This window comes from Crinia signifera, chromosome 5, assembly GCF_055691185.1.
Source record: "Crinia signifera chromosome 5, ASM5569118v1, whole genome shotgun sequence".
NCBI classification, from domain to species: Eukaryota; Metazoa; Chordata; class Amphibia; order Anura; family Myobatrachidae; genus Crinia; species Crinia signifera.
In genome coordinates this window covers 60,295,844-60,323,675 of record NC_139221.1, presented here as the reverse complement: position 1 = coordinate 60,323,675, position 27,832 = coordinate 60,295,844, and the positions used below count along the sequence as shown (strand labels likewise).

At 40.6% G+C, this 27,832-nt stretch overlaps 1 protein-coding gene across 4 annotated transcripts in view; it reads left to right on the top strand.

Moving 5' to 3' along the window:
- Positions 1-27,832, top strand: part of HNF4G (hepatocyte nuclear factor 4 gamma) — a 96,663-nt gene that overhangs the window by 56,916 nt on the left and 11,915 nt on the right. For 3 of the 4 annotated variants that reach the window (XM_083187302.1, XM_083187303.1, XM_083187300.1), the window contains 3 exons: positions 12,611-12,782; positions 13,806-13,900; positions 21,012-21,118. In XM_083187302.1, the coding sequence (XP_083043428.1) occupies positions 12,637-12,782; positions 13,806-13,900; positions 21,012-21,118 (348 nt within the window). In that variant the 5' untranslated portion in view covers positions 12,611-12,636. Of the gene's footprint in view, positions 1-6,548; positions 6,616-12,610; positions 12,783-13,805; positions 13,901-21,011; positions 21,119-27,832 lie in introns of all 4 variants that reach the window. The other variant, XM_083187301.1, reaches the window with a different exon arrangement.

The window sequence follows — 27,832 nt, the reverse complement described above, 5'->3', positions numbered from 1 at the left end:
GGTCTATTCAAAGCGTATATTTAGAAAAACATGGAACAATCTACCAACGTTTCGGGGCAGCATCCCTTTGTCAAAGTATATATAAAATGCACAAAACCACAGTAGCATTTTTTTTTCATTTATTCATCTCCTGGTGCTGCTTATTAATTTGCGATTGCTCCAGAGCAAGTAAAGTTTTATTTGTGAGTGCTATCTGTCTGGCCACTTGTATATGGTTTTGCACAAGTCACCCTTATTTAAGGTAAGCACCCTGTTATCACTGCTTGTTCGCCCACACCTTGACAAAGGGGCGTGCCAGACCCTAAACGTTGGCTTTGTTGTTCACCAATACATCTTTTGAAAACTTCCTCTGAGTGCCGCTGCATGCTTCCTTCTGCTGTGCATATTTAATCCAGAGGGCTCCAGGGTGTTTGGATTGTGCTAGGAGAGTGCAGGGCTGCTACAAACCTAGATAGATAGATAGATAGATAGATAGATAGATAGATAGATAGATGATCCAGAATGACCGGCACTCCCATGTACTGATGCAACAGACTCAGTGCCCATCCAAAGCAATAGCAATATACGTCCAAAAGTGGATGTCACTCAGAGATTTCAGCAAGAAAAACGCAACTGCAATCAAGTAGCCAACATTTCAGGGAGTTACCCCTTTTTATCAAGACCTGATCAAGGTCTGTGTAATATCCACCTTTGGACGTATATCTATCTATCTATTTATCTATCTATCTATCTATCTATCTATCTATCTATCTATCTATCTATCTATCTTTCTATATGTGGGATGGTCTGGCACTCAGGATGACTGCATGCAAATACCGGGGTGCCATTGTTGCACATTACCACCGTTGGTCGCCCTGATTAAGTGGGATTCCCCCCGAAGTCCTACACTAAAAACTGTTTTTTATGGGAACCTGGCCACTGCTTACACATCATAGCTAAAATGAACTTTTTTTTCTGGGTTAATGCTCAACTGCCATGTACCTTATGGCTTTTAAAGGTGAGACAATCCCAAACACAGCACCTGAAGTAGTATTAAAGGGGCAGCTGTCACAGGTTTCAGGTAAATGAGCTTATCTAGGGTGCATGAGAAAGATATGATATCAGTAACAGAGGTAAATTAAAAATCAAACCAAATATATAGATACAGAAGTACCAACACACTCACCATTCCTAAGAATGAGGTGCAAACAGCACCCACTTCCCAGGATGGGGTGCAGTGGCCTGTGACCACACACTCTAGTGCGGTCACAGGCCACTGCACCCCAATAGCTTTCTCATGCACCCTAGATAAGCTCATTTACCTGAAACCTGTGACAGCTGCCCCTTTAATACTAATTCAGGTGCTGTGTTTGGGATTGTCCCACCTTTAAAAGCCATAAGGCACATGGCAGTTGAGCATTAACCCAGAAAAAAACAACACATGTTCATTTTAGCTATGATGTGTAAGCAGTGGCCAGGTTCCCATGAAAACCAGTTATTAGTGTAGGACTTGCAGTGAAATGGGGTCCCTTGGCGATGGGCTGCAAGCTTAAATGCATTGATCAATTCATGAACTAAAACCCCATTATTTATTTAATTGATTATTTGAATGTTAAGGTGAGTTAAGTTTGTTGTAGTGAGTGCTGGGCCCCCTGTGTTTGTATTTACTAGAGTGTGTGGTCACAGGCCACTGCACCCCATCCTGGGAAGTGGGTGCTGTTTGCACCTCATTCTTAGGAATGGTGAGTTTGTTGGTACTTCTGTATCTATCTATCTATCTATCTATCTATCTATCTATCTATCTATCTATCTATCTATCTATATATATATAGATATATATATAGATATATATATATATATCTATATATATATATATATATAACTACAATGATGTTGTGCAGTGCCTGTTTATAAAGAGCCAGTCAGGGCTCTCTTAAAGGATCTGAAAACAAACCAGAACAAATGCAACCTACAGTACTGTATAGTAGTAACGACTACAGGAACATTTCCTTATACACTTAATCAAATTTAACATTTTTAAATCTTCATGGTCCCAGTTTTTTTTTTTTTTTTGCTGACTCTTCCCCTACCTCTATTTTTAATTTATAGTTTAATTTTGTTCTGCAGGGTTTTTTTTTTTGGCATGGTTATACTTATAACACTACTCAACAGCTATTTTGCATGTGAGATTATATAGATGGTGTGCCTGGCATTCACCTCTGTGGTTAGTTTCTATATCTCATCTCATTTTTTTTTTTAATCTTATGTTTCTTTAACCCCAAACCTCCCCTCTATGTTATGCAACTTTGCCATATCTTGCTTCCCTGAACCCTCTTTGTCTAGTGGCCAGTCTGCCTTTTGGCTCCCGGGACCCCCATGCAGTTGGGATCGGGGATCGAAGTGACCATAAACCTAATATGGACCTACAGTACTCAAGCCATCTCGCGTTGGCTTCATCCAAATCAGTCAAACGGGGTCTGAATGCATACCGGACTCGTTCCCATGGTGTGTCCAGCAAACTTCTCTCTGTGATTGGCTCCTGGATCTTACCACATTTTTTCGTGAACCTCATGTCCTCTACCCCCTCTATGTTATGCAAATTTGCCATATCTTTCTTCTGTGACCTACTTTGAGTAGTGGCCGTACCCTTTTTGAGCCCCCGGGACTCTACACAGGGTTGAAATTGGGGGTCTTCAAAGCCATGAACCTAATCTAGATCCAATCAATCCACCTTGCATTGGTTTTGTCCAAATCTGTCCAACAGTGTCCGAATGCATACCGGACTCGTACCCACAGTGTGCCAGGCATACACCTTTCTGTGGCGGAGTCTGTGGGTGGTGGGCTCAGGTGCAAAAATAGAATTTGTGCCCCTTTCCTCTTCCCCAACCCAAGCTCACAATATGCAACATGACAGTGGGTGACATGGAGAGGCAGGGGGTGCAGAGTGTGACAGGTAAAACAGTGGGTGAAAGGAAGGGAGTGACTGAGGCAGCAGTGGGCCCCTTAGTCCTCAGGGCCTCAGTGCACTGCACCTGCTGCACCAATGGTAGTTCTGCCTCTGACCTGGGTACTGTAAACAATGAAGATGGTGAATGTTTTCACCAAGTCATTCTGACAATGAGCATCACTAATGAGGATACTGGAACCGTGCAATGATGTAGGACTACTGCTGGTAGCTGGTGCTTTTAATGCAGACCAATGAGACACTGCAGAAAAAGAAAGCATCAACATCCTATTTACCTAAGGCACTTTACCTTTTGATTTTTTTTATTAACAGGTACATTATGGCTAATTTGGATTGTTAACAGTTTGTGAATTCTTATTAGTATTGTATAAATACATATGATATCCAAATTTCATTGAGATTAATTTAAATTTTCACTATTGCCACTTTTATTTTTTTGTGTGTATGAATTCAGCATCTCTTATTTAGGTTAAAACCATTATTCACTTGCCATATTTAGAGTTATTATTTTTACATTCTTAGCTCCAAATGATGCTGAAATTTGTTTTCATTTTGCTGTATGGATTATGTCAGGCTTTCCCAACCACGGTCCTCAAGGCACACCAACAGTGCAGGTTATGTAGATATCCATGCTTGAGCACAGGTTACTTAATTAGTATCTGAGGGATTCTGATTAAACCATCTGTGCTGAAGCCTGGATATCACTAAAACGTGCACTGTTGGTGTGCCTTGAGGACCGTGGTTGGGAATGCCTGGATTATGTAATACTATTTGGCCTCACAATACAAAGGTCATACTGTAGGTTCAATTCCCACCATAGCTATATCTGTGTAGAGATTTTATATTCTTCCCATGCTTGTGGGGTTTCCTCCGGGTACTCCAGTTTCCTCCCACATTCCAAAAATATACTGGTAGGCTAACTGGCTCCTGACAAAACGAACCCTTGCATGAATGTGTATGTGTGTACATGCGGTGAGAAATGTCTACATGTGGTAAGCTCTATTGGGGTGGGGACTAATGCAAATGTCCAAATAGTCTCTATAAGTGCTACAGAATATATGTGCACTATGTTAAAAATGCTATACTACATAAATAATGATATTGACCAAATTGTTCAGTCCTATGTTTTCTACAGCAAAATACAAATGTAGCTAAATATTATTCACCTATTTCTAACCATATGCAATATAATAAAGGGATTCATTGTGACCTGTAATTAAAATGAAGAGTAAGAGGGATTTGACTTCACTCTTCTCAGCAAAGATTAGGCACGTGTAACAGTAAAAAGCTTTGAAAACTGGAATGCCCTGAAATGGGCCTATGCAATTGCCAATACACAAAAAATTATCTTCAGTGTGCTGAACAGAAGTCATGGTAGTCTGATGTTTGTGGTACCCAACTCAATCATCTCATCATCATCTCTCAATAAATGATTGCCTCCTTTATGCTTGTGATGTTCATTCCCTCCATTTAAGCCTGTAACATTTCACATCTACTGTACCCTCTTTTTGTATCTGTGTTATTGCTTTCTTGTTCAGTTCCCCGATGATCAGTTCCACCCATCAGGGGTGTGGATTTATGTTTTTGCTGGAGGGTGCTCAAGGAGGTGTGACCTCATGAAAAGGGGCATGTCATTTGGGAAGGGGATGTGGCCCTGCAATATGTTGACCTGAACGGTCCTGAATCACAATGTACACACAATAAGCAATAGCTAATATTGCACACTGTATACACAACACATAATAGTGACTAATACTGCCCACTGAAAGCACACATACTATAAAAAAAGGGTAGTGTATATACAAAAAGAACACATTAGGCAGCACACTCCCCCTGGCATACTGCTATCCCAGGCAGCAGGTTCAGCGGTGTGGGTGCAGCGGACGCAAATTAGCAAGTAGATGTGGCCTGGCAGTGGGACTTGGGAGGTTATGGGCCCGTGGGTGCTCATAATTTTTTGTGGGTGCTCGGGCCCTTAAGCGCCCACAGAATCGGCACCTATGCCACCCATTGCTGGTAGAGTGTGCCACAAGTCTTATGAAGTAGATCACCTTGAATGTAGGGGTACAGCAAAGAAAAAATAAATAAATAACTACATAACCCTACTTATTTGGGAATTTCAAAAATCAAGTTAAATGACAAAACAAGGTTGTAATAAACCGGTTACTGACAATATACCATATTTTACCAATAAGTCTGGTTATCTTCTAGTCAACTCCGTGTTATTTCGAAATTTACATGTACTGTACACCTTCCAATACCTAACCTTGATTACAATGTTAAACAATAAATATCTTATATCACCCTTAACTATATAAATTACTTTCCGAATATAAATAATTGCGGGGAAAATTACTCCAAAGTATAAGGATACTCAATTTTGGGTACTTATGTAGTAACTGGGCTGCCGATTTTGAAATCGGGTCCATCGCATCGCATCGCACCCGACCAAATCGCATGCGATGCGATGCGATGCGATGCGATGCGATGGACCCGATTTTTCCATAGGATTCAATGTTAAAATGGACTGAGTCCATTTTAACATGGAATTCAATGGGAAAAAGGGGTCCTTTTCATACCCCTACTATCCAAGTGGGCATGGAGTTGGATATAAACCTGTGGCGAGCGTAGCGAGCCACCGAGCCCGAAGCGTGGCGAGCGTAGCGAGCCCCGCGAGGGGACACAGAATACCGTCCCCTCGCGGGGCTCGCTTCGCTCGCCACGCTTCGGGCTCGGTGGCTCGCTACGCTCGCCACAGGTTTATATCCAACTCCATGCCCACTTGGATAGTAGGGGTATGAAAAGGACCCCTTTTTCCCATTGAATTTCATGTTAAAATGGACTCAGTCCATTTTAACATTGAATCCTATGGAAAAATCGGGTCATCGCATCGCATCGCATCGTATGCGATGCGATGCGATATCGCATCGCATCGCATCTGATTGTATGCCTTAACTTAAGGCATACAATCAAAAAATCGGCAGCCCAGATACTACATAAGTACCCAATTTTGATATCAAAATGAACACCTTTTGAGGGTGATTTAATTGTTCTTCACCCCAGTTGCCACTGATGCGCTCCACACTAATCTAGACTTTAGACAGGTTTAGCCACTTTATGTGGCTAAACCTGGCAATAATGGGTGGTAACACAGGGAGTGCATGCCCTATGGGAGGTGGCAGTTGATTAGATCTGGGGTTGCCCAATACATTTGGGCCCCCACAAAATAAATGATTTGCCCAATTTAAATAACCAATACCAATACCTTTTTTTACATACCTTTTTGTCAAATCTACAGTAAAATACACAATCACCATAATGTCAAGCCTACAGTATAATACACAATCTCCATATTGTCAAGCCTACAGTATTCAGTAGACAGATTTGTGTTGAATGTAATTGAGTATGAATTCAGCACATCTTGCTTGCTTATGTGAGAGATGCCAATGACTAAAGCTGATTATAAAACGGACAGAGATTATATATAATGCTGCTGATATAGTTTATAATATATAGAAATACACCTATCTATATTTAACTAGTGCTTCTGTGCTGCATAATATTTTATTTTAGTGAAAATTTCCATTCAACTAATTTCCTGCAGCGATCATTGCCACTTCAAAGAAGATCAGATGAGCTGAATTAATTTTAATGCCTTCAGGTGATATAAGGTAATTTAGGATTTGAGACATTACATTAAAACAAAACAGTCACATGCTTTTCATCCTTTAAATCTCATTTATTCTTCCCTTTCCTTGATAAGTTGATCTCACAATGGACCTAAGTATTGTATTCAAACACTGCGGTAGTGTGCAATGATAATGTTAACCTCTTCCGGCCCTGCTTTATATTCTATTGCTTACTTTCAGATCACCTGCAAAATCTAAATATCTGGCCATATGGGAAATGATGATATGCATACCTCACAACATGACTCATTCCAGCAGGGTCAGAATGCTCTATTCCTGGACTTTCTTCTAAATGTATGATAGCCATCACCTATTTTTAGAAGGTTGAGTAAAGGCCCCCATACACTAGGTCAATTTACATGCAAATATGGGCAATTATTATGCGACTTCAGCAATAATTCGCATGTGCCCAGATTGCATGTACATGACAGGAGGTGCAATGCAATGCACGTTCCCATATGCATTGCACTGGAGTAATCAGTTGCCAGGTCGCCGGGTAATCATTAGGAGCTCATGTTGCTGCGAGACATTGCAGGGCTCACCTCCTCTCCCACCTTCTATGCAGCGGCAGCAGCAGCTCCCCTCCTTTTGCCCAGCTCCCTCTTCCTATCCAGTGGGCAGCAGCAGCAGCCTTAGACAGGAGAAAATCCAAGGCTGCTGCTTCCACTGTCCACCAATGTATTTTTTTTAATTTATAATAACATCAGCCCGCCACCCACAGCCCAGGGATGGCGGGCTTCAGTCCAGGCTGGAGTTCCCCAAGAGGGCGCTTTATTAGGGGGATCCCCACTCCTCCAGGGACCTGGCCCGGGCTGACATTTTCTAAGCTGTCGTATTCTCCAGGTTTGTATTATGGTGCAGCGATGGCCCTGACATCAGCGGCCCTCCCAACATCCAGGCAATACTGTACCTGTGTTCTCACTGGCTTTGTGCGCATGCGCGGCTGACCGATAACCGGTCAGACTGTAACTTTTCAGACTGACCGAACACTTCTGAATTGGCCCCATAGGTAGGGTAGCTACTAGCCTCTTCTACATAGCTTCCAATAGCACTATTTAGGCCAGCCCCCCTAGCACCCTGTAGTACAGTCCATCAGATAAATTGTATGGTACAAGTATATGCAGTAAGATAAATTGCATGCAATGTATCTTATGTGAAATAAGCACTCAAGTACAGAATCTTACGTGCAGGACTCCCGAGAAGCTGCTGCGGAGTTCAAGGGAAATCTGATGCAATTTCAAGCATCAGATAAAGTGCCCTAGTGTATGGCCACCTTAAGAGGAAAGGTGTATCAACATAGGTGATGGCAATCATACATTAATAGGGAAGTCCAGGAATAATGCATTGTGTCCCTCCTGGAGAGGGTCATGTTGGGAGGTATTCATATGGGAAGACATAAAATAAGGATATTTATACAGTGAATTCAGCTCATAGGTACTGACACATACCAAAATGTATAAACTATGTACCCCAAACTCCATCACCATTCCACCCAATATCCTGCCCAGATCCATTCAAACCATTCCCCTATCAAACAGTTGAAACATATACCCTTCAGACAGGTTCAGTATGATTTACATTTGATGTTTGATCGAAGATCATTATACTGACATTGATTGACTGACAGTCAAAATATGACATGTTCAATATACCGACATTCATTATACCAAAATGGTCAAAATACTGACATTTAACATGACGAAAGTTCGACATGTGTTTCTATGGTTTTTTTTGGTATGCATGTCGATGTAGGTCAACATAGACACCGCCCAAGTGTACCACGTCCCCTCACATGGCTCGCTGCATTTCCTATGGTTAGTAAAACTGGGATGGTAAAAATTTCTTGAAAACTCATGTCAACTTGTTGACCTGTCGGCATGTTAACTGACGGTGTTTTGGCCCATGACGGTGAATCGAACATGTTGGTATAATGCATGTTGGTATAATTACTGTCAATCAAATGTTTTCGCTAAATTGATTGCATCCCATTCAGGCTCATCTTGATTACTGTGGGCATACTTTGTGTACAGTGCCTCATTCCTCTGTGCTCGTCTTATGTTACTGTTCCCAATTGCTCAATAAATCAAGCAAATGTTGAGAAAACATGAAAAATAAATGTGTTGAAAAGATGTGTCTCAACCATTAACATGTTGACCATTTGAATATGTCTCCTGGGAGTGTAGGACATGTCCCCAGAGTGATGAAGGGGGAGGGGGATGTTGCAAGGCTACACTCCTTTCGCAAGGTTCAAATTTACAATAAAAAATGTTGGGAGATACAGTATGCTGTAGTTCAAAGAGGTTCAGTTTTTCAACTTCTTTACACACTGGAGGAATCTGCTAGATGGTATCAGAATGCAGAGTCTTGGGATGCTGGCAGTCAGAACACCAACAGTGGCATCCAGATAGTCAGGATACCAACACCCTTTAGGAAAGTATGCTAACCTTCCTCTCTATGCCCTAAACCTGACCCTAGCAGTCATAGGTACTGTAAGGCTATTTTGCCTTACAATAGGCCACAGGTTGTGGAGGTGCACCCCAGAGAGTCAAACATATATGTATTGTGTAGAAAGAAAAGTACTCTCTTTTTTGTTGGGGCACCCTTGTTTAAGAAAAAAAAAATATTTTTCTTTTAATCGTATAAATAGAATCAGTATACAATAAAGGTGTCCAATATATAGCCTGATATATCCTAAAAATGGCTCTTGCTAGGCAGAAAAAAGTGGGGAGTGATTCCCAGACAAATGGATAAATCTAAAATTTTACTTTTATTAAAGCTTGTTAAAAACTTAGAGGACATATATACAATTAAACACAAAGAAAAAATGCAGATGATTGCACTTTTTGTTTGTCTGTCTTTGTGTTAAATAGTATATATGTCCTCTAATTTTTTAACAAGCTTTAATGAAAGTTACATTTTAGATGTATCCATTTTTCTGGGAATCACTCCCCACTTTTAGGATACATCAGGGTATATATATTGGACACCTTTATTGTATACTGATTCTATTTATACGATTAAAAGAAAAATATTTTTTTTTCTTAAACAAGAGTGCTCCAACAAAAAAGAGAGTACTTTTCTTTCTACCCAATACTTCTTCATCATGTCAGATCTACAGTACTGGCTGCTTCTTCTTAATGTCTGAGCTACAGTTTACTGGCTGCTTCTTCTACATCATGTCAGAGCTACAGTACTGGCTGCTTCTCCGTCATGTCAAAGCTACAGTACTGGATGCTTCTCCATCATATCATAGCTATAATACTGGCTGATTCTTCTTAATGTCAGAGCTACAGTACTGGCTGCCTCTCCATCATGTCAGAGCTACAGCACTGCCTGCTTATCCATCATGTCAGAGCTACAGCACTGCCTGCTTATCCATCATGTCAGAGCTACAGTGAGTGCTTGGAAATTGTTCTGTCACTCACACAGGACCAGATTTATTAAGCTTCAAAGAGTGATACAGTGGAGACAACCAACAAGTTGTCTCATAACTGTCACTTGTCCAACCCAGCATGTAACATGGCAGTTTTGAGCATGGATGTTTATCGCTCTCCATTTTATCACTTTTTGAAGCTTGATACATCTGGCCCACAGTGTTTTTGGTGTAATCTATCGATATCCTAGAAAACCACCTAGGTGTATATAACAGTGTAGTAGAAATAGCCTTGCAATACTATGGTAGTTATGTATTGATTAAAGCAACAAAAATATATAGGGCCTGATTCTGGATGACTTGGTAAGCTGCGAAGATTGCAGTTTACCGAGCACCAGAGAGCCTGCCCCACCAAATAACCCCCCACCGCCGAGTCCCGTCGCTACCGTGCAAGGGGATGTGTAATGCAGGCACTTCCCCTCACATGTCTTTGCAGCAGGAGAAATAATTTGATGGAAAAATTGTTGCCGGGTGCTGGTATGGGGTGTGTCGTGAGAAGCTACTGTACTTGAGAGTGAAGAGCAGTATCTCAGAAACAAAAACACAGAGAAAAAAGTTAAAGTAGAGATATACACCAAATGAGAAATTCAAAAATAACATTTAATAATGAAAAACAACACACATTAAAATGAACTGGTAAGCACAAGGCACCTCTCACAATTATTACTGAATTTGTGGGATTCGTTCCTATAAATGCCAACAATAATAGTATCCACACATGTTAAACTCCGTTGAATTAATCTCTCTCTCTATATACAGTAGATTGGTACAGTAGCTTTAATTACCACAGTTTGACCACTTGGGGAATTATTCCAATTCAGAAAGCATAGCAGCAGTATCCTCCATATTTTTGGTGTTAAAAAGAGTGAAATGGGTTTGGAGTAGCAATGGATGTGTGGAGATGGGTCTTTGCGTGGGCAGCTGGTCCGGATCCAGATGGGGTACAGCAAGGTGCTCAATGAGTGTCCAAGGTCTCTGTTCCTATTCCCTGTTCCAGGAATAGAGACCTTCACTATTAATTGCCAGAGGTGCCTTTTGCTTATCAGTTCATTTTAATGTGTGTTTTTTAATTGTTAAATGTTATTTTTGAATTTCTCATTTGGTGTATATCGCTACTTTTCCTTTTTTCCCCTCAAAATAATTTGATGGTTGGTATCAGCCTGCCCGCATAGCCATGGGAACACCCAACATTTTCATGGTGATGCCCATGAAATGCTGGTTGTTCCCATCCGCAGATGGCATCCTCCATCCCCGTCACCATCCACCCTGGATCACCTTTGAACGGCTCAGAATCTACAGTATGCAAGTCACCGAACCTTACAATCACAAAAAATGGGAATTTCCAATCACGGGCGCAAAGAGGATTAGAGTGTCTATATCTTCTTATATTTTTCAACGATCTTCAAAGTTGTTACTCCGCCATATGTGGGAAGAGTTAGAAGAAAATGTTGACGATTAGATGTGCTTATCCCAAATCTTAGGAATAGAGAGGTGGATGTGTAACAAATAAAATTTGGCGTACCCCACTTACGGTAAGTAGGGCAGTGTAAAGAGCCGTAGCGGTTTCTTTCTGTTCCTCTGATGTTTTCCTTTTCCAGGTGAGTTTTTCTCGTTGTGGAGTTGGGATACGCTTATCCATTGTTGATCTCCATATGAAATAATCACCTTGAATATAGGAAAAGAAACCTTTATGTGTGTACCTTGCTTTATCTCTTGGTGAGTAAGGTACGACTTCACACCACTTCCTACCTAATATCAAGTTCACGGGGTCACCTTTAGAAAAAAACAGTTAACACAGTTCAAATTTATATATTGATTTTGTATATATATTTTTTCTTGCACATCTATCCACAACGAGAAAAACTCACCTGGAAAAGGAAAACATCAGAGGAACAGAAAGAAACCGCTACGGGTCTTTACACTGCCCTACTTACCGTAAGTGGGGTACGCCCAATTTTCTTTGTTACACATCCACCTCTCTATTCCTAAGATTTGGGATAAGCACATCTAATCGTCAAAATTTTCTTCTAACTCTTCCCACATATTGCGGAGTAACAACTTTGAAGATCGTTGAAAAATATAAGAAGATATAGACACTCTAATCCTCTTTGCGCCCGTGATTGGAAATTCCCATTTTTTGTGATTGTATGGTATTGTAAAGGTTATTTGGTGATAACCAGGGTTAAGTACAGTTCACAGGCAGCAGTGCTCCATTTCAGGTCATATCCTATAAATTTCTATAGCTATAAAGTCACCGAACCTGTTCACAAAGGGAATTTGCAGATGCACATTAAAGACCACGTGCAGTCCCGCAACCATTGGGACGGGGCCAAACTCGCTATATAGTGAGCAGGTAAGAATCATCCCCATAATGACTTGCTATGAATCATAGTTATCAGATAAATAAGCAGATTCCACGTCCCTTCATTAAAATGCCGTCATACAAATGTATGCACTGTATGTAACCAGTGAATTTTCTATTATTATTTCCATACAGGTGCAGTCTTTATGTCTTAGATGATACATTTCTTTTTCTTTTTTCAGATAGCTCTCCTGGAGAATCAGTCAACATGAGTGGTATTGACAATGGGATCATCAGCATATGTGCGATTTGTGGAGATAGAGCTACAGGGAAGCATTATGGTGCCTCCAGCTGTGATGGGTGCAAAGGGTTCTTCAGACGCAGCATTAGGAAAAGCCACGTTTACTCTTGCAGGTATTATGCACAATTTACTCATTTCATGTTCACAGATAAAAATCACTTTAGGATTCCATAGTAAATACTACAAACACTAATAAAGGTTTTATTCTGAGTTGGATGGGAAGTATTGCTGCAAGTACGGAGTCATCGGCAGCCAGAATTACTACCTTCTGTTAATAAGATCATGGATGAAATGTAATAGGGTGAACGATTCAGAAAGTGAGAGATTTGGTAAGAATTCTCCAGTTTTTTAAAGCAGCAATCATTTACACTGCAAAATCAAACTGGTTTTGCAGTGAAAATGATTGTAGCTTTAAAAAAAACCAGGAGATTTCTTACCAAATCTCTTTCTTTCTGATTCTCTCATCCTATTACATTTCACCCCATATGTCTATCTCTGTCAGTTTTCCATTGGGCTTTATGCATTGGCTTGCACAGACAACTATTGTGCTGGCAAATGTAGAGCCATCATCATTTGCATTGGCACTTTCACCTAAGCCATGCTTGATACAAACTATCCATCTATAACAGTTTTACACACAATTTGCTCCATTAACGATATCGTCAACTATATAAAACCTTAAATTGGCGGCGAACGATATTGAGCATACACACTGAATGATATTGTAAGTGATGTCACCAGGTCCCATCTCCATACATGCAGTCATTAGGTGGCTTGTTATGGACCCACAGGAACATGGTCCACTGCATAAACACAGGGCACTACTATGAACTATATCATTCGTTATATCAACCAATGTGATCCAATTTACAGTATTACTTATTGAATACACAGAGTAAGAAGTATTAGTAGTATCTCATCATATGATTTGATTTACCAGTAAAGTCACACTATCAAGACAGGTTTCCATTAATCCAGACCATTGTTTTTGGATCATGTCCATAAATGATTTGGGTCCATTGTCCTTTTTCTTAAAAACATTTTACAGTATTCATTTTACCCTTAAATAGTCAAGCCTTGAGTTGGGTGCTTAGTACACATTGAGATAATGCTGCACTCTTCCTTCCATTCTCTAGGTTTAGCAGGCAGTGTGTTGTTGACAAGGACAAACGCAACCAGTGCAGATTTTGTCGTCTTAAAAAGTGCTTCAGAGCTGGAATGAAGAAAGAAGGTAATTTTGAACTGCTATTTCTTTTTCCTCAATATATTTTGAGCTCATCAATAAAATCTGTTTGGCTGAAGAACATTTCCATTCTAGAATTTGATGTTCCTCTATTCTAAATGACAGAGCACAAGGCACCACCTTGACATAAACAGAAAGCAGTGGTATCCCTTACAGGCCATCAGTTCTCTGCATTACTAAAAAACTGTACAAGGATTATGTAATGTAATAAAATTCCTCCTTTTTCTATATAAACGTGCATGCGCCAAGCCCTCACCACTGGACAAGGGGGGGACAAGGACAAGGGTCCGAACAAAGGGGTCTGAATAGGCCACTTTGTTTCTTTATTAGCAGTGTAATATCCTGAAGGGACAAAAATCAGCATTCAATGTGCATTCGATTTCGATTTGACTTTGACTACAGATGTAACGGGTCTCATCTTTGCACGAGGTGCGCGCGCGTCCCCTTCCGACGGTGCTGCCCTCGTTCGCCCCGTGCCCACACCGGGCGACCGCACCCCCCGCAGGCTCCTCGGGTCCCCCCCTTGCCCCTCGAGAGGGAGGCGGACAGTAATGCATCCGCCTCGCCGCCCCGCCGCCCGGATACTGAGACGCGCGTCTCAGTCAGATAGCGGCGAAAGACGAGACCCGGTTCATCTGTAAATAGTCAAAATCAAATGTTATATCTAACCGTGTGTACACAGCATAAGAGCTGGTTAAAAGTAAACAGGTGGTGCTTATCTATTTTTGCAATAGAGCAACCAAAGTAGAACACATGAAATTGGTACAAAGCTCTGTATCCCTATGTGATGCATAGATACAAAAAATATGTAAAAAAAAACCAAGCTACCTGTACCCTTTGTGGACTGGTGGGAGGAGCTGTGTGGGAAAGGCAAGAATGATTAACAAGAGGGTCCCATGCAGATATAGTGGTATAGTCACGCATAGCTGGTACACTTTAAAATATCCTGCTATAGCCTGCAGATTCCAAGATGTGAGATCACAGGAAGATGATTGACGGTGGTGATATAAGCTGATGGACTGTGGAACAATGTGAACTGACTGGCTATATGTGACCTGGGGGCAATGCAGTGTACATTGGGACTGGGAAACTTTGGTATAAAGTATACTGTGGGTGCTGTTAGATAATGTGAACTGGAGCACCACAGCATAATGTGAACTATGGGCACTTTATAATGTAGTGTTCAACACATTTGTGCTGAGTATTAAGTCCAAAAGGGAAGCTATAAGATAAATAAGTGCCTCAGAGGGTTATGCGTCTGGAACTTAGATATGATAGGCTTGCATGAAGAAGTGAGTTTTTAGGGAATGCTTAAAAGCTTGGAGGCTAGTGGAGAGTCTTATTGCACGTGGAAGGGCATTCCATAGGGTGGGAGCAGCCCAATGAAAGTCCTGTAATAGTGAATGGGAGCTAGTAATCCATGCAGAAGAGACGCAGATCTTGAACAGAGCCAAGTGGCCGAGATGGGAGATATTTTGTGATAAGTAGAGAGATATACTGTATGCTGGTGCAGTATGGTTAATAGCTTTATTTGAGAGTAGAAGTGTTTTATATTGAATACTGTTATATACAGGCAATCAATGGACTGGAAGAGCGGATCAGCAGACGATGAGCGTCTTGCTAGAAAGATCAGCCTGGCAGCAGCAGTTAAAATGGATTGTAGTGGTGAGAGTCTGTTGTTGGGAAGACCAGTTAGGAAACTAGTGCAATAATCAATGCGGTATATAATGAGTGCATGGATAAGAGATTTAGAAGTCTTGTGTAAGATATGGTCGTATTTTAGATATGTTTTTTTTAGATGCTAGAAAAAAGATGGACAGACACCTGCGTGTCTGCTTGGGGCGCCTGTATGGGCGGTTGGGCCTGCAGCAATCAAAATACAGGGATTGTCAGTCCCTACAAAACAACGAAGCAATTGGGGGGAGATTGCACAGAATTAATGACAGAACAAGGATTGGTAAAAAAGTAACAATACTAGTTTTATTAAACATACATTGTTATAAAATAGTGCAATTGCAAGGGGGGGGGGGTTAAAAAACACAAACAATGGAATAATGAAAAAGCTGCGTCCAGTACTGGATGTTATCACCTTATTCTCTGGCAAGTGGAGAGGGAGAATGTGGACAATAGAAAAGTCCTCCTAGACACTGGGACATGGAATCCTTTTGCAGAGTGTCCTCCAAATAGGAACTGAGATGGTATAAGTCCTTGATTTGGATTCTCTGTAGTGTAGGGTTCCGCTTTTAACCATAGGTAAGTACCTTAGATAGGTGGCGTTCCTTCAAAGGTGGGTACTCCAATGAAAATAATAGGTGGGTAGATGTCCCGGTCTGGTTCTCCTCTATAATCGAAATAGTGCAATATTCTTTTGCCAAGGTGGTGTCTGGATAGGCAGCAGGATGAGGGGGGGAGTGGCTGGGTAGCCTGGCCAACGCGTTTCACTGCTTAGGAGCAGCTTTTTCAAGGTAGCTTTATCAGGCTGAGGGTAGGGGTATATATACCTATATCAATTAGTAAAGCATATGCACATGTGCAAATAATATTAGTTTTCTAAAAATACAAAACAGTTACATATCAACCTTCATAGGAGCAGGAGACAGATTGCATTTAAAATAGGGTTATTATTACATTAAAAAACGAGCGGTGCTTTGCCGCAAAAAAGCATATTTTATTTTCTTATTCTTGTTTACACAGCCGGCGCCTTCTAACTTCCGGCTGTGTACTTCCGGGATCTGCAGTGGAACGCAGGTGAGACGCATAGCGCTGTCTCATACTGCGTTTTGAAACACAGAAATAAATGTGTTTAGAGACCTGTTGGATTAGGTAAGAAGTAAGGAAATTTGGGGGCGGATATTCTGGAAACCGCTAGGCAAAACTAGGTGTTTAATAAGATATCAGGTCTGAGGGTCTGGCCGGGTGCGCCTGTTAAATAATTCCCCGGCATTTTGAAAAAGGAGGAAATGGTATTGGGTGCCTATCTATATCTTTAGTGGGCGTTGTTTGACACGCACATACATGCGGTCCACTGTACGAACCCGGAAGTGAGGCATATTTGTTCATGAGAACTCTCAGAGCTTTATTGTTCATATCTAGCATTCACATACTATTAAAAACATTAGGATCATTGTGTGAAAACACGAATACAGGTACAAATACAATTCGACATAAAAATACATATTATGGCGGAAAGAGGGGGCTTATTGCAGCCTTAGATAATTATCATAAAGATCAAGTATAAAGCAATATAAGAGGGATCATACATATGTCTCCATATGTCATAATGACTCTTTTGAAATATCAATTGATAGGTGCAGAAAACAGATATACTAGACTTCGATAAAGGGGTGGTTTTTTTTTTTATATATATAAATATATATGTTTAATGTTGTGTTACTTTCATTTATTGTACTTTTCTATTGTCCACATTCTCCCTCTCCACTTGCCAGAGAATAAGGTGATAACATCCAGTACTGGACGCAGCTTTTTCATTATTCCATTGTATGTTTTTTTAGATGCATGTAACATGATTTAGAGCAGGGGTGTCCAAATGTTTTGCAAATAGGGCCAGATTTGGTGAGATGAAAATGTGTGGGGGCCAACCATTCAGCCTGAACGATTATCCACATTAGAATGGTCCCCCACTCTGCCCCCATTCACTGTATGTCCCCAGCTTGCCCCTCCTTCACTGTATGTCCCCAAGCCTGCCCCTCCTTCACTGTATATTCTCCTGCCTGAACCCCCCTTCTCTGTATTTCCCCCAGCCTGCCCCATTCATTGTATGTCCCCCACTTTGCCCCTATTCACTGTATGTCCCCCAGTGTGCGCCTCCTTTGCTGTATGTCCCCCAGTGAGCCCCTCCTTCACCATATATATCCCCTGCCTGACCCCCTTTTCTCTGTATTTCCTCCAGCCTGCCCCATTCACTCTATGTCTCCCACTCTACCCCCATTCACTGTATGTCCACCAGTTTGCCCCCATTCACGGTATGTACCACATACTGCCTCTCTTCACTGTATATTCCCCTGCCTGACCCCCCCTCTCCTTCTCTGTATGTCTCCCATCCCCTTGTGTAAGCCAGAGAATGGAGAGGCAGGCACTCAAGGACAGATGCTTGGGCTCCCACCGCTGTCCTCCTCTGCTCCGCATGTTATGGAAGCAAGCTTCCCCCTTGCTGCTCCCCCTCCCAGCACACTGCTTTCACTGTAATCGCTGTGGAGGGTGATATACAATTGCAGCAGCAGGGGTTGGATTCATAGTCTCCTGAAGATGCCAAACACGCCTCACACTGGTGGCCGGCACTACCTCACCACTGCAGACAGCAAGCCATCAAGGTAAAGGTGCGCTTGTCGGGGCTCCACCTGGTCTGATGCTCCTTCTGCCTCTGGCTTGAGGCTGCAGGCCACTTGGAGTGACAGCACAGGGCGCAATTGGTCCCCGGTACAGACTTTGGACATGCCTGATTTAGAGACAGATTGAATGTGGGGAGAAAAGAACAGTTCAGGGTCGAGGATGTTCTCTAGGCAGCGAGCTTGTGGGGTAGAGTAGATTGTCGAGGTCTCATGCTGCAAACACAGATGGGATGGGACCAGTACAGCAAGAAATGGGAAAAGCATGCAGAATGTACAGGACAAGCAGTGGCTACAGTCCCTAGGCTGCAGCACAGACCACGCATGGCAGAGGGGTCACGTAGTACATATAAACATACATGTGATTATATATGTAACATGTGCTGGATAGTTGCTCAGGGGATTGGTGGCCCCTCCTAGGCCTACCCATGGACCCCATTAGCTAGTTTCACAGTTGTATTCAACACTACCGACCCTCTGGTGAACCATACTGCACATATATTACATACCTGTACATGATCACGTGTATGTTTTATGTGCTAAGTGATCCCACCTGCAGTACATGGTCAGTACAGCAGACCAGGACTTCCCACAAGATCTTAAAGTGCATACCAATTGTTAGATGAATTCTGTTTATTGACACAAAATGATTGGGTAATAAATACAGTAGTTTTGCACAATCAGTATCCAGAAACAATACAGCTAGTAATATTAACTGCACCCACCCTACCATTCACTCATCTGTGTTCTCCTATTCCTTCATCAAACATCAAATTGGAGTTCCTCTGCCAAAGACAGATCAATATGCATAGGTGACAGCTTAATAGGTTGTTAGGGGTAATTAAGCATCGGAGTGGTCAAATGCAGATTGAAGGAATGCTTACAATGTATGCAGAAAAATAATGGGTTTTTAGATTGCATAGGTAGGTTATTAATGGGGATACAGTGATTTAGTAATGGGTATACAGTGCTTTAGTAATAGTGATACAGTGTTTTAATAATGGGGATACAGTGCTTTAATAATGGGGATACAGTGCTTTAATAATAATAATAATAATGATAATAATAATAATAATAATAATAATAATAATAATAATAATTTTATTTATATAGCTCTCTTTCTCCAATAGGACTCAAGGCGCTTAACAGATAGAATGAATGTAATACAGTACAGAAAAGCTTTTCATAAACAATACTTAAGGGACTGAAGGAAAGGCTTGAGTAAATAGGAAAGTCTTGAGTCTGTTTTTGAAGCATTCTAGAGTGGGGGTCTCTCGAACTGTGCAGGGAAGTGAGTTCCATAAAGTCGGAGCTGAATGCCTAATAGCTCGACCCCTAGATGAATTACGGGAGATCCTAGGTACTGCTAAAAGTCCTTCATCTACAGACCGCAGTAATCGGGTGGGACAGTATGGAATCAGAAGCTGCTTCAGGTACCTTGGGCCTTGGTCATGTAGGGCTTTGAAACTCAGTAGATTGATCTTGAAAATTATTCGCCATTTTATTGGCAGCCAGTGAAGGGAGTAGAGAATGGGAGTAATGTGGCTAGAGCGGGGCTGTTTAGTTAACAGCCTGGCAGCTGTGTTTTGTACCAGCTGTAATCGGTGCAGTTCTTTTGCTGGTAGACCAAGGTAAAGGGCATTGCAGTAATCCAAACGAGATGATACAAATGCATGTATGACTTTTGGCAGGTCTTCAGATGGGATTAAGTGTTTGATTCTGGCTATGTTCCTCAGATGAAAGAATGAGGATTTGATTGTGGCTGATATCTGATGTTTAAGTGTCAATCCACCATCTAGTACCACACCAAGATTCCGCACATGATCAGAGTTTTGTAATTCTGTACCCCCAAGTGTCAGTCCAGTTGGGTGGCTGTGCTGCAGTCTTGTCCTTTGATGTTGAGGTCCAATCATAAGGACCTTTGTTTTATCAGGATTCAGTCTCAGCCAACTGGCAGTCATCCATTCCTGGAGCTCAGCTAGACAGCCATTTAGGGTTGCTATTGGGTTTACAGTGCCGGGAGCAAAGGACAAGTACAGCTGTGTGTCATCTGCATAGCAGTGGGGGTACATAATGGGGATACAGTGCTTTAGTAATGGGGATACAGTGCTTTAGTAATGGGGATACAGTGCTTTAATAATGGGGGATACAGTCCTTTAATAATGGGGGATACAGTGCTTTAATAATGGGGATACAGTGCTTTAGTAATGGGGATACAGTGCTTTAATAACGGGGCTGCAGTGATTTCCCTTACCCTAGTAGCAATGCATAACATCTAGAAGGGTAAAATGTGTCAGTGCAGGCAGCCCTGTAATATAGGGCCTAATTCTGGTTCACTTGCAAAAGCAAATTCTGTCTCTAATGGACAAAACCATGTGCACTGCACGGGAGCAGAAGTAACAGGAGCAGACAGAATTAGATTTGTATTTCTAAAACAGTATACATCTGTGCATCCACCATCTGTTATAGCAGTACAAGACTTCCATAGTTTGTTGTCTCAATATTCTATTTAAATAATTTCTTACAATTACAACACTGTCATCATGCCGTAAATAATGTACAGATAAATAGCAATACAATGCATTTCGAAATACTGCAACAAATATATATATATACATACTGTACAATCTATTATTTTCAGCAAGCAGCAGTCTGATTAACTGTAGCATTGCTGAATATTCTGACCACCGTCTTTGCCAATATTTTTATTTTTTACATAATATCTAATGGTTTTTTTTCCACTTTTTTCTTAGCTGTTCAAAATGAAAGAGACCGGATAAGTACACGGAAAAGCGCATTTGAAGGGAGCAACATCACCTCCATTAACACACTGTCACAAGCAGAAGCTCTGTCGCGTCAGGTACACAAAATGCTATGTCAAATGCTGTGTGATCTTATGCTCTGTATTCAGCTTGTTTCCCTTTAGTGTTATTTACTCTTAAATTATGTCAAAGATATTTAGCTCAACAAATAATTATTGTACAAGACAGAACTATTGGTCTGGAGTAGGTACTGCTATTACGGGTTTGGCGCTGTTTGGGCCTGGCAACATCCTAGATGCCCTCTGCTCTGGACACCAACAGTATGGTGCTTCAAATGCTCGTGGCTAGAACACTGGATCTAGAATACCAACATCACTCCTGATGATGGAATCCAGATCACCAGCATTTCTAATGTGGGTATGTCAAGACGAGCTGGGGTTAGGTTACATGGCGGGTTATGGTAAGTGTGCGGTGGGGTGGAAGTTTAGTCATAGGGTAGGGATGGTTAGAATTAGGGGGAGACAGGAAGAAGATAAATATACTTACCGCACCTATGTCGGGATTCTCTGCATCATGATGCTACTGTTGGTCTTCTTACCGGTCTTCATCCAGCCTCCCATGTGTAGTCCATTGAAAAGGAGGACATCTTGAGGACTTCAGAATTATGAACACATTGCAACAATTGCCAGCACAGAATTATGACCCTTTGTTCAAGTTTTGTTCAGGAGCTACTAGTACCAGCCTTCATACATCTGTTACATGCAGTTTCTTTAAGTGTATAATATGCCCAAATAACGAACAGATGCACCGGAGTATCCTATTGCTGAGGACATCTATATAATGACCAATATTATTGTTGTAGTTATTATTATTATTATCATTATCATCATCCGTGTGATGCTGTTGAAGTTACTGTGCAGATGACGTATATGTTTTCTTTCATTGTTGAATTACATTGCAGATAAACCTGAAACTTAGGAAAGGCATTTTATATGACTGGAGAGATTTAACCCCCAAGGCCACAGCATACAATTTCCAGCAGTTGTCTTTTAAGTGGTGTTTCTGTGTTGCTTAGCAGATTGCTTCATACTGTAGTTGTTAGATTAGGGGTAGACTTTTATGTGAGGTTTACTGTTATCATTGTTATTCATTGGTTTTGTAAGGACCTGGCTTCTTTTGCTGTCAGATAGAAGGGCATGGCCTCATGGGAATGTTAAACCTGTGAGTCACACCCCCATTTTTGTAATGCTGAGGGCATTTTCAGCCCTCTGGGAGTCGCTAGTTATGCCCCCCATCCCTCCCTCTACGGACTACATGCAGTGTGCATGTGACGGCATCTATTCTCCAACTGTTCTGCTAGACGACAAATGCTTCCGAGGGTGGGACAGCAGGACAGTGTCAGAAAACCAGTACTTTCACTCAAATCAATATGGTTGAAAGGTATGAGTACAGGAAAAGAATTTTAATCTTATAGTCTTATGTTGACTTATTTTTATTTTGAAATAGTTAACCTCCATGCTGTGAATGATGTATGCTGATTTCTGGCCTGTACTGACATTTCACAACATGACACCTCAAACAACAACTTCTGACGTATGTTCATTACTTACTTATAATGCCTCTTGTGGTACAGCATGTGAGACTGGATTACAGGTGCACTTTGTACTCTGCTCTTAGTATGCAGAAATAAAGTTCCATATACACTATAAGATTATCTTTCCATGCTGGCTGGTTGTGATGAAAATATGGACATTTTGGGGGGCAAATGACAATTGACTATTTGCTCCTAAACATGGAAGAAAGACAAAAATGGACATTTAGAAACATAGGTTAAATCAATTTTAAAAAATTGATGCAGATGACTGCTTTTGTCCTTTTGGGAGCAAATGGTTTATTGTAATTTGTTCCCATATTTTTTTTTAAGATTTTCACCAGCCAGATTGGAAAGATAATCTTATAGCGTGCATAATTGTAAATAAGGAGCAATGGATCTGGTTTGGTAGTATTATTTTAGAATAATAGATATCTTTAAATGAGAACTAAATTTGTGCTTATTGTATTCTGTGTACAAATTGTTCAAATATATTTTTACTTTTATGGCTTCAGTCAGTGGCGTAACTAGGTTTTGGGCGCCCCCCCCCCCCCGCCGTTAAAGGGAGTGCACCCGCACACCCACCCCGCCGCACACCCACCCCGCCGAACCAACCCCGCCCCGCCGCCCATGCAAACCCCCCCTCCCCCGCAGTCTTACCTACGTTCAGTACACGCTGGTCCCGGCTCCCTTCTTCTGCTATGAGGACCACCACAAAATGTCCACCCCCATACAGCAGACAGTTTCAGAGAACTGTCTGCTAAATGGGGGCGGACATTTTGTGGTGGTCCTCATAGCAGAAGAAGGGAGCCGGGACCAGCGCGTACTGAAGACAGGTAAAGACTGTGGGGGATTGCGGCGGGGCGGCGGGGTGTAACTATAGCACTGCAGCCCCCGGCGCCCACACATGCACGGCGCCCCCCCCCCCCCCCCCCCGCGCGGTCGCGGGGGCTGCGGTGCTATAGTTACGCCACTGGCTTCAGTCTAGTACATATGTGCTGGTCAAGCCTTCTGCTCTCAGAAATACAACTTGAATGCACTATGTTTTACTTGCGTTATGTATTAAAATTGTATTAGTATTGTTAGAATGTTTAATTCTTTACTTACCTAAAACACGGTGCAAGATTTGTCAACGGAAATGCAAATTGCCTCTGTTCTGTTTAAATAGGTTTGCTTATGTTAAGACTAGCTTCTTCGAGTTTAATAGGTTTTCTTTTGTAGAACTTCAAGGTTAGTGGAAGTAAATACACTTTGGAACTACATCATAAATACTTCATGTGACTTTCTGAAATGTATGTATTTTTTATTGTTGGCTATGAGCTAGAGAAAAATAAGAAATGTTTTACAAAGTAACATACAAATTACATTTAAAGGCTGAATAATGATAGCTACAATAAGTGCATAAAAACACATTTAGAATAATTCTAGAGAGAAAACGACTATGCAATTCACATGTGTTAAAGTCCAGTAGGATGAACTTCTAATAGTTTTTGAGGTAAAGGTTTTATTTGCATTTGACGTATGTTGAATGAATGTTGGAGATCCCTCTCATGTGATTAAATATTTACATAATACAACAGTACATCAGTAGTGTTAGTGGTGACCTCTGTTGGCAAATTACATAATGATACATGACAGTATGAGGACAGGAACAAATATATATTATCTCATACGTTTTTAAAAAACTTCAGAGGAGTAAGCTCTGCAGCCTGTATCCTTAAGCCAGATGCACTAAGCTTCAAAAGTGATAAAATGGAGAGTGATAAACAGCCAGCCACTCAGCCCCTACAAAGGCTGTGTTTGAAAAATGTCAGACAGGAGCTGTAGATGTATGGCCACCTTTAGATTTGTGTGAGTTATTTTGTTTCTGTAGGCCCACAGTGCAGAAGTGATGGAGGGATTTGATTAGATCCCTCTTTGCAGCCCTGGACTTCCTTTGGATAGGAATCCATGAAGCTCTGAGAACCAATACCATTGTTCCCATAGGCAAACTCAAAACTTTAAGTTTTCACAGTATGTTGAATACTATGTAGCCCTATTGGACCTGTACTAATTAATTACCATAATTCAATTTCTTGGAGATGAGTATTTTTGGCCTTTAGGTCCAGGGGACCCACACACCGCATCCCTGCACTCATTTCATTCTCTGTAAGGCTTGCTTTGCTTCAGGCACTTTACCATTCCCAACTGGATTCTATGTGAATGGGAAAGTATGAAAAAAATACAGAAAACCTCACGACAATCTGTGTTGACCTTTTTTGTTGTTGACCTTTTGTCTTTGTCAACCTTGTGCATGTACATCTATTGACTGTCGACCTGACCTATTATCTGGATCACGATTGTGTACATTGAACCAAAAAAGCAAAGGTGTCACAAAATTCCATATTTCAATATATTTAGTTTTTAGGAATTTTGGATATGGAAGACCTAACCTGTATCTGTTGAGCAGTGTTTTAATTAGCTGTAGAAGTCAATGGAACTTTGTGCATTAAGGTACAGAAAGGTAAATTAGGTCAGACCACACATTTGACATAATTAACCTTTCTTCTTTAGGAAACCACAAAGGTTAATTAGGTCAGACCACACACTTGACCTAATTAAACTTTTTTATTTTGGAAACCACAAAGTTCCCACGATGTACAGTATGGTATGTATGGATGTGTAAAGGGTGTATAAATGTATATTTTATTTGCATGGGTCTCATTTATAGTGGTATTGGTTCTTTAGTGGGAATACAAGTCTGAGCGTGTCTATTAATGCCTCAAATGCTGGGACTTGTGATTCTCCAAGTCCCAGCATATGGGGGGAGGCTTGTTGGGCATTTTAGTTCTACTACAGAGCCCAATATCTATTTTTTACACTTTAATTTCACTTTTTTAACACCATTAGCCCAGCATCCACCACCCAGGGATGCTGGGGACAGCACTGGGCTTCAGCCCTGTCCAGGTTTTTGGGGGGATCCCCACACCCCCAGGGACAATGCCCGGACTGACCAGCCAGAGTGTCATGTTTTAGCTGGGGGAAGTGATATAAATAGTTTTCCTCAGCTGTGGCACGGTACCGCTGGCTATTGGAACCCGGTGCTGGTTTCCAAAATATGGGGAACCCCTACTCCTCTTCTCTCCAGTATTCATTCATACAGCCAAAACCGGCTGAAGTTGCCATTCGTAAAAACAGCAAATCAGACGAATTTGGCTGTATGTAATTTTTCCAGGCGTTTGGTCCCGGCCGTATTTCACATCAAATGAATACGAATGGGTGCATCCGTACCTATTCAATATTAGTAAATTTCCCCCAAAGTATTAATTACATACTGTATGTCATTAAATTACTTTAATGTGCATGGTATTGGCAAGAAGATGTCCACTTTATTTGTACTACTGAATATTCTACATAGTTTTTTTTACTTTAATTAAGATACATAATTATAAAAAAAAAGTACATTTATATTTTTTTGTGTCTTTTGTTTAATGTTCATTTGAATGCAGTACAAAAATGTTAATGCAACTGTATTTCTAATTAATATTTTTAGCAAATTCAGAATACACTGGTCTACATGTATTCATTGTTTTTCAGCTATCACATTGATATATGCATTTTTCCTTTTTTTCTTTTTTTAATGTATTTTTTACAGCTATCTTCTCTTTGAAGATTTTACATGTTTTAAAATTAAATCTCCTTGTGAGACCAATCTAGTAAAAACACATGTGCAGTAACAAACAATATAAAAGTATGCCTACTATTTTTTTTGTTCATTTATTGTACTACAGTCTATAACTGGAAATAAATAATTATCTATTATTTCTCATTTAGAAGTCTTTATTTGTTTGTATAATTCAACTATATTGCTTTCTATTATATATAAAACAAAGCATATTTGAAATTTCTAACCACTTCAATTTGAAGTGATGCAGTTCTTTCACTTGTTTGGGAAATAAGAAAAGATTCATGAAATATCAGTAATGGAACTGGTAACAACATATAGTACAGGTTGAGTATCCCTTATCCAAAATGCTTGGGACCAGGAGAATTTTGGATTACTGATTATTCCGTATTTCAGAATATTTTAATATTTCAATTATGTATTGTGAAGTATATTACATGTATGTTGTATAAACACATCAAACACATGAAATGCACACAAATATATTTTATTTGTTCAAATAACAAGGTTTCAAAACATGAATCAAAGTTTGTGTCCTATCTCAGGCACTGAATTTGAATGCCAAGCAATCATTGTCTTGCAGATATTTAATGCCAGTTACATATCATGTCCTCAGTAGTGCTGTGCAAATGTCCCCAGTATGTTTTTAGCCAAAAAAAAAAATTTAATTTCTGAAATGTATAGTTTCGAAATAATTCCGAATAATTCAGAATAATTATACCTGTATATTATACAGCATATTCATATATTCCAATTTTATGGTCATTGATGAGGGTAATGGTGAAAAAAAAGTTCGAGAAAAAACAAGAGACATTTGCACTTTTTAGAACAACACTTTTTAAAACAACAAAGCAGAATGAAAAAAAAAAAAAAACATCACTCCTAGGGGGCATTCAATCATGGGTCATGACTGTCGGTCCATCCCAACAGCTGTGACCCTGGCCCATTTTCATTTTGCTCAACCGCAAATTGGCAGGCAGGATTTAATGTCCCACCTGCCTATTGGCAAAAAGACCGTGATCGCGACAATTCACAGTTCTCAGCAAAACAGGGCCGACAGCTATTAAAGTCTAGCTCGTTCTGTCGATCTGCCTCTTCAACGATGTCGAGGCAAGACAGCATTGAATAGGCGCCTGCCGCTATTTCCACCATCGAAAATAGCGGAGGGGATTGAATACCCCCTTTAAGTGCACATTTGGTGAGAGATTAACAATTTAGAGTGTTTTTACATATGTTCTTAATTTTTAAATTATAATAATTTTTTCAATAATTAATTAGACGTCAAGATCATATAATAATAATACGGATGATGATAATAATAATAATAATAATCAAGATAATAATTTAAAAAAAATAGTGCAGATGAATATGCTAGTGCTATATACTGTAAGTAAATGTTAATAAATTCATAAATAGCTATGGATATAAGTATGTTACTTATATGATGCATTTTATTGGTGTAAGTCAAATGATTTCTTGTGTGGGTTTGCAGTGTAATAGTAGTACAGTGTTAGAAAACTGCATGACTTTGCTTAATATGCTCAGTAGCAATACTAT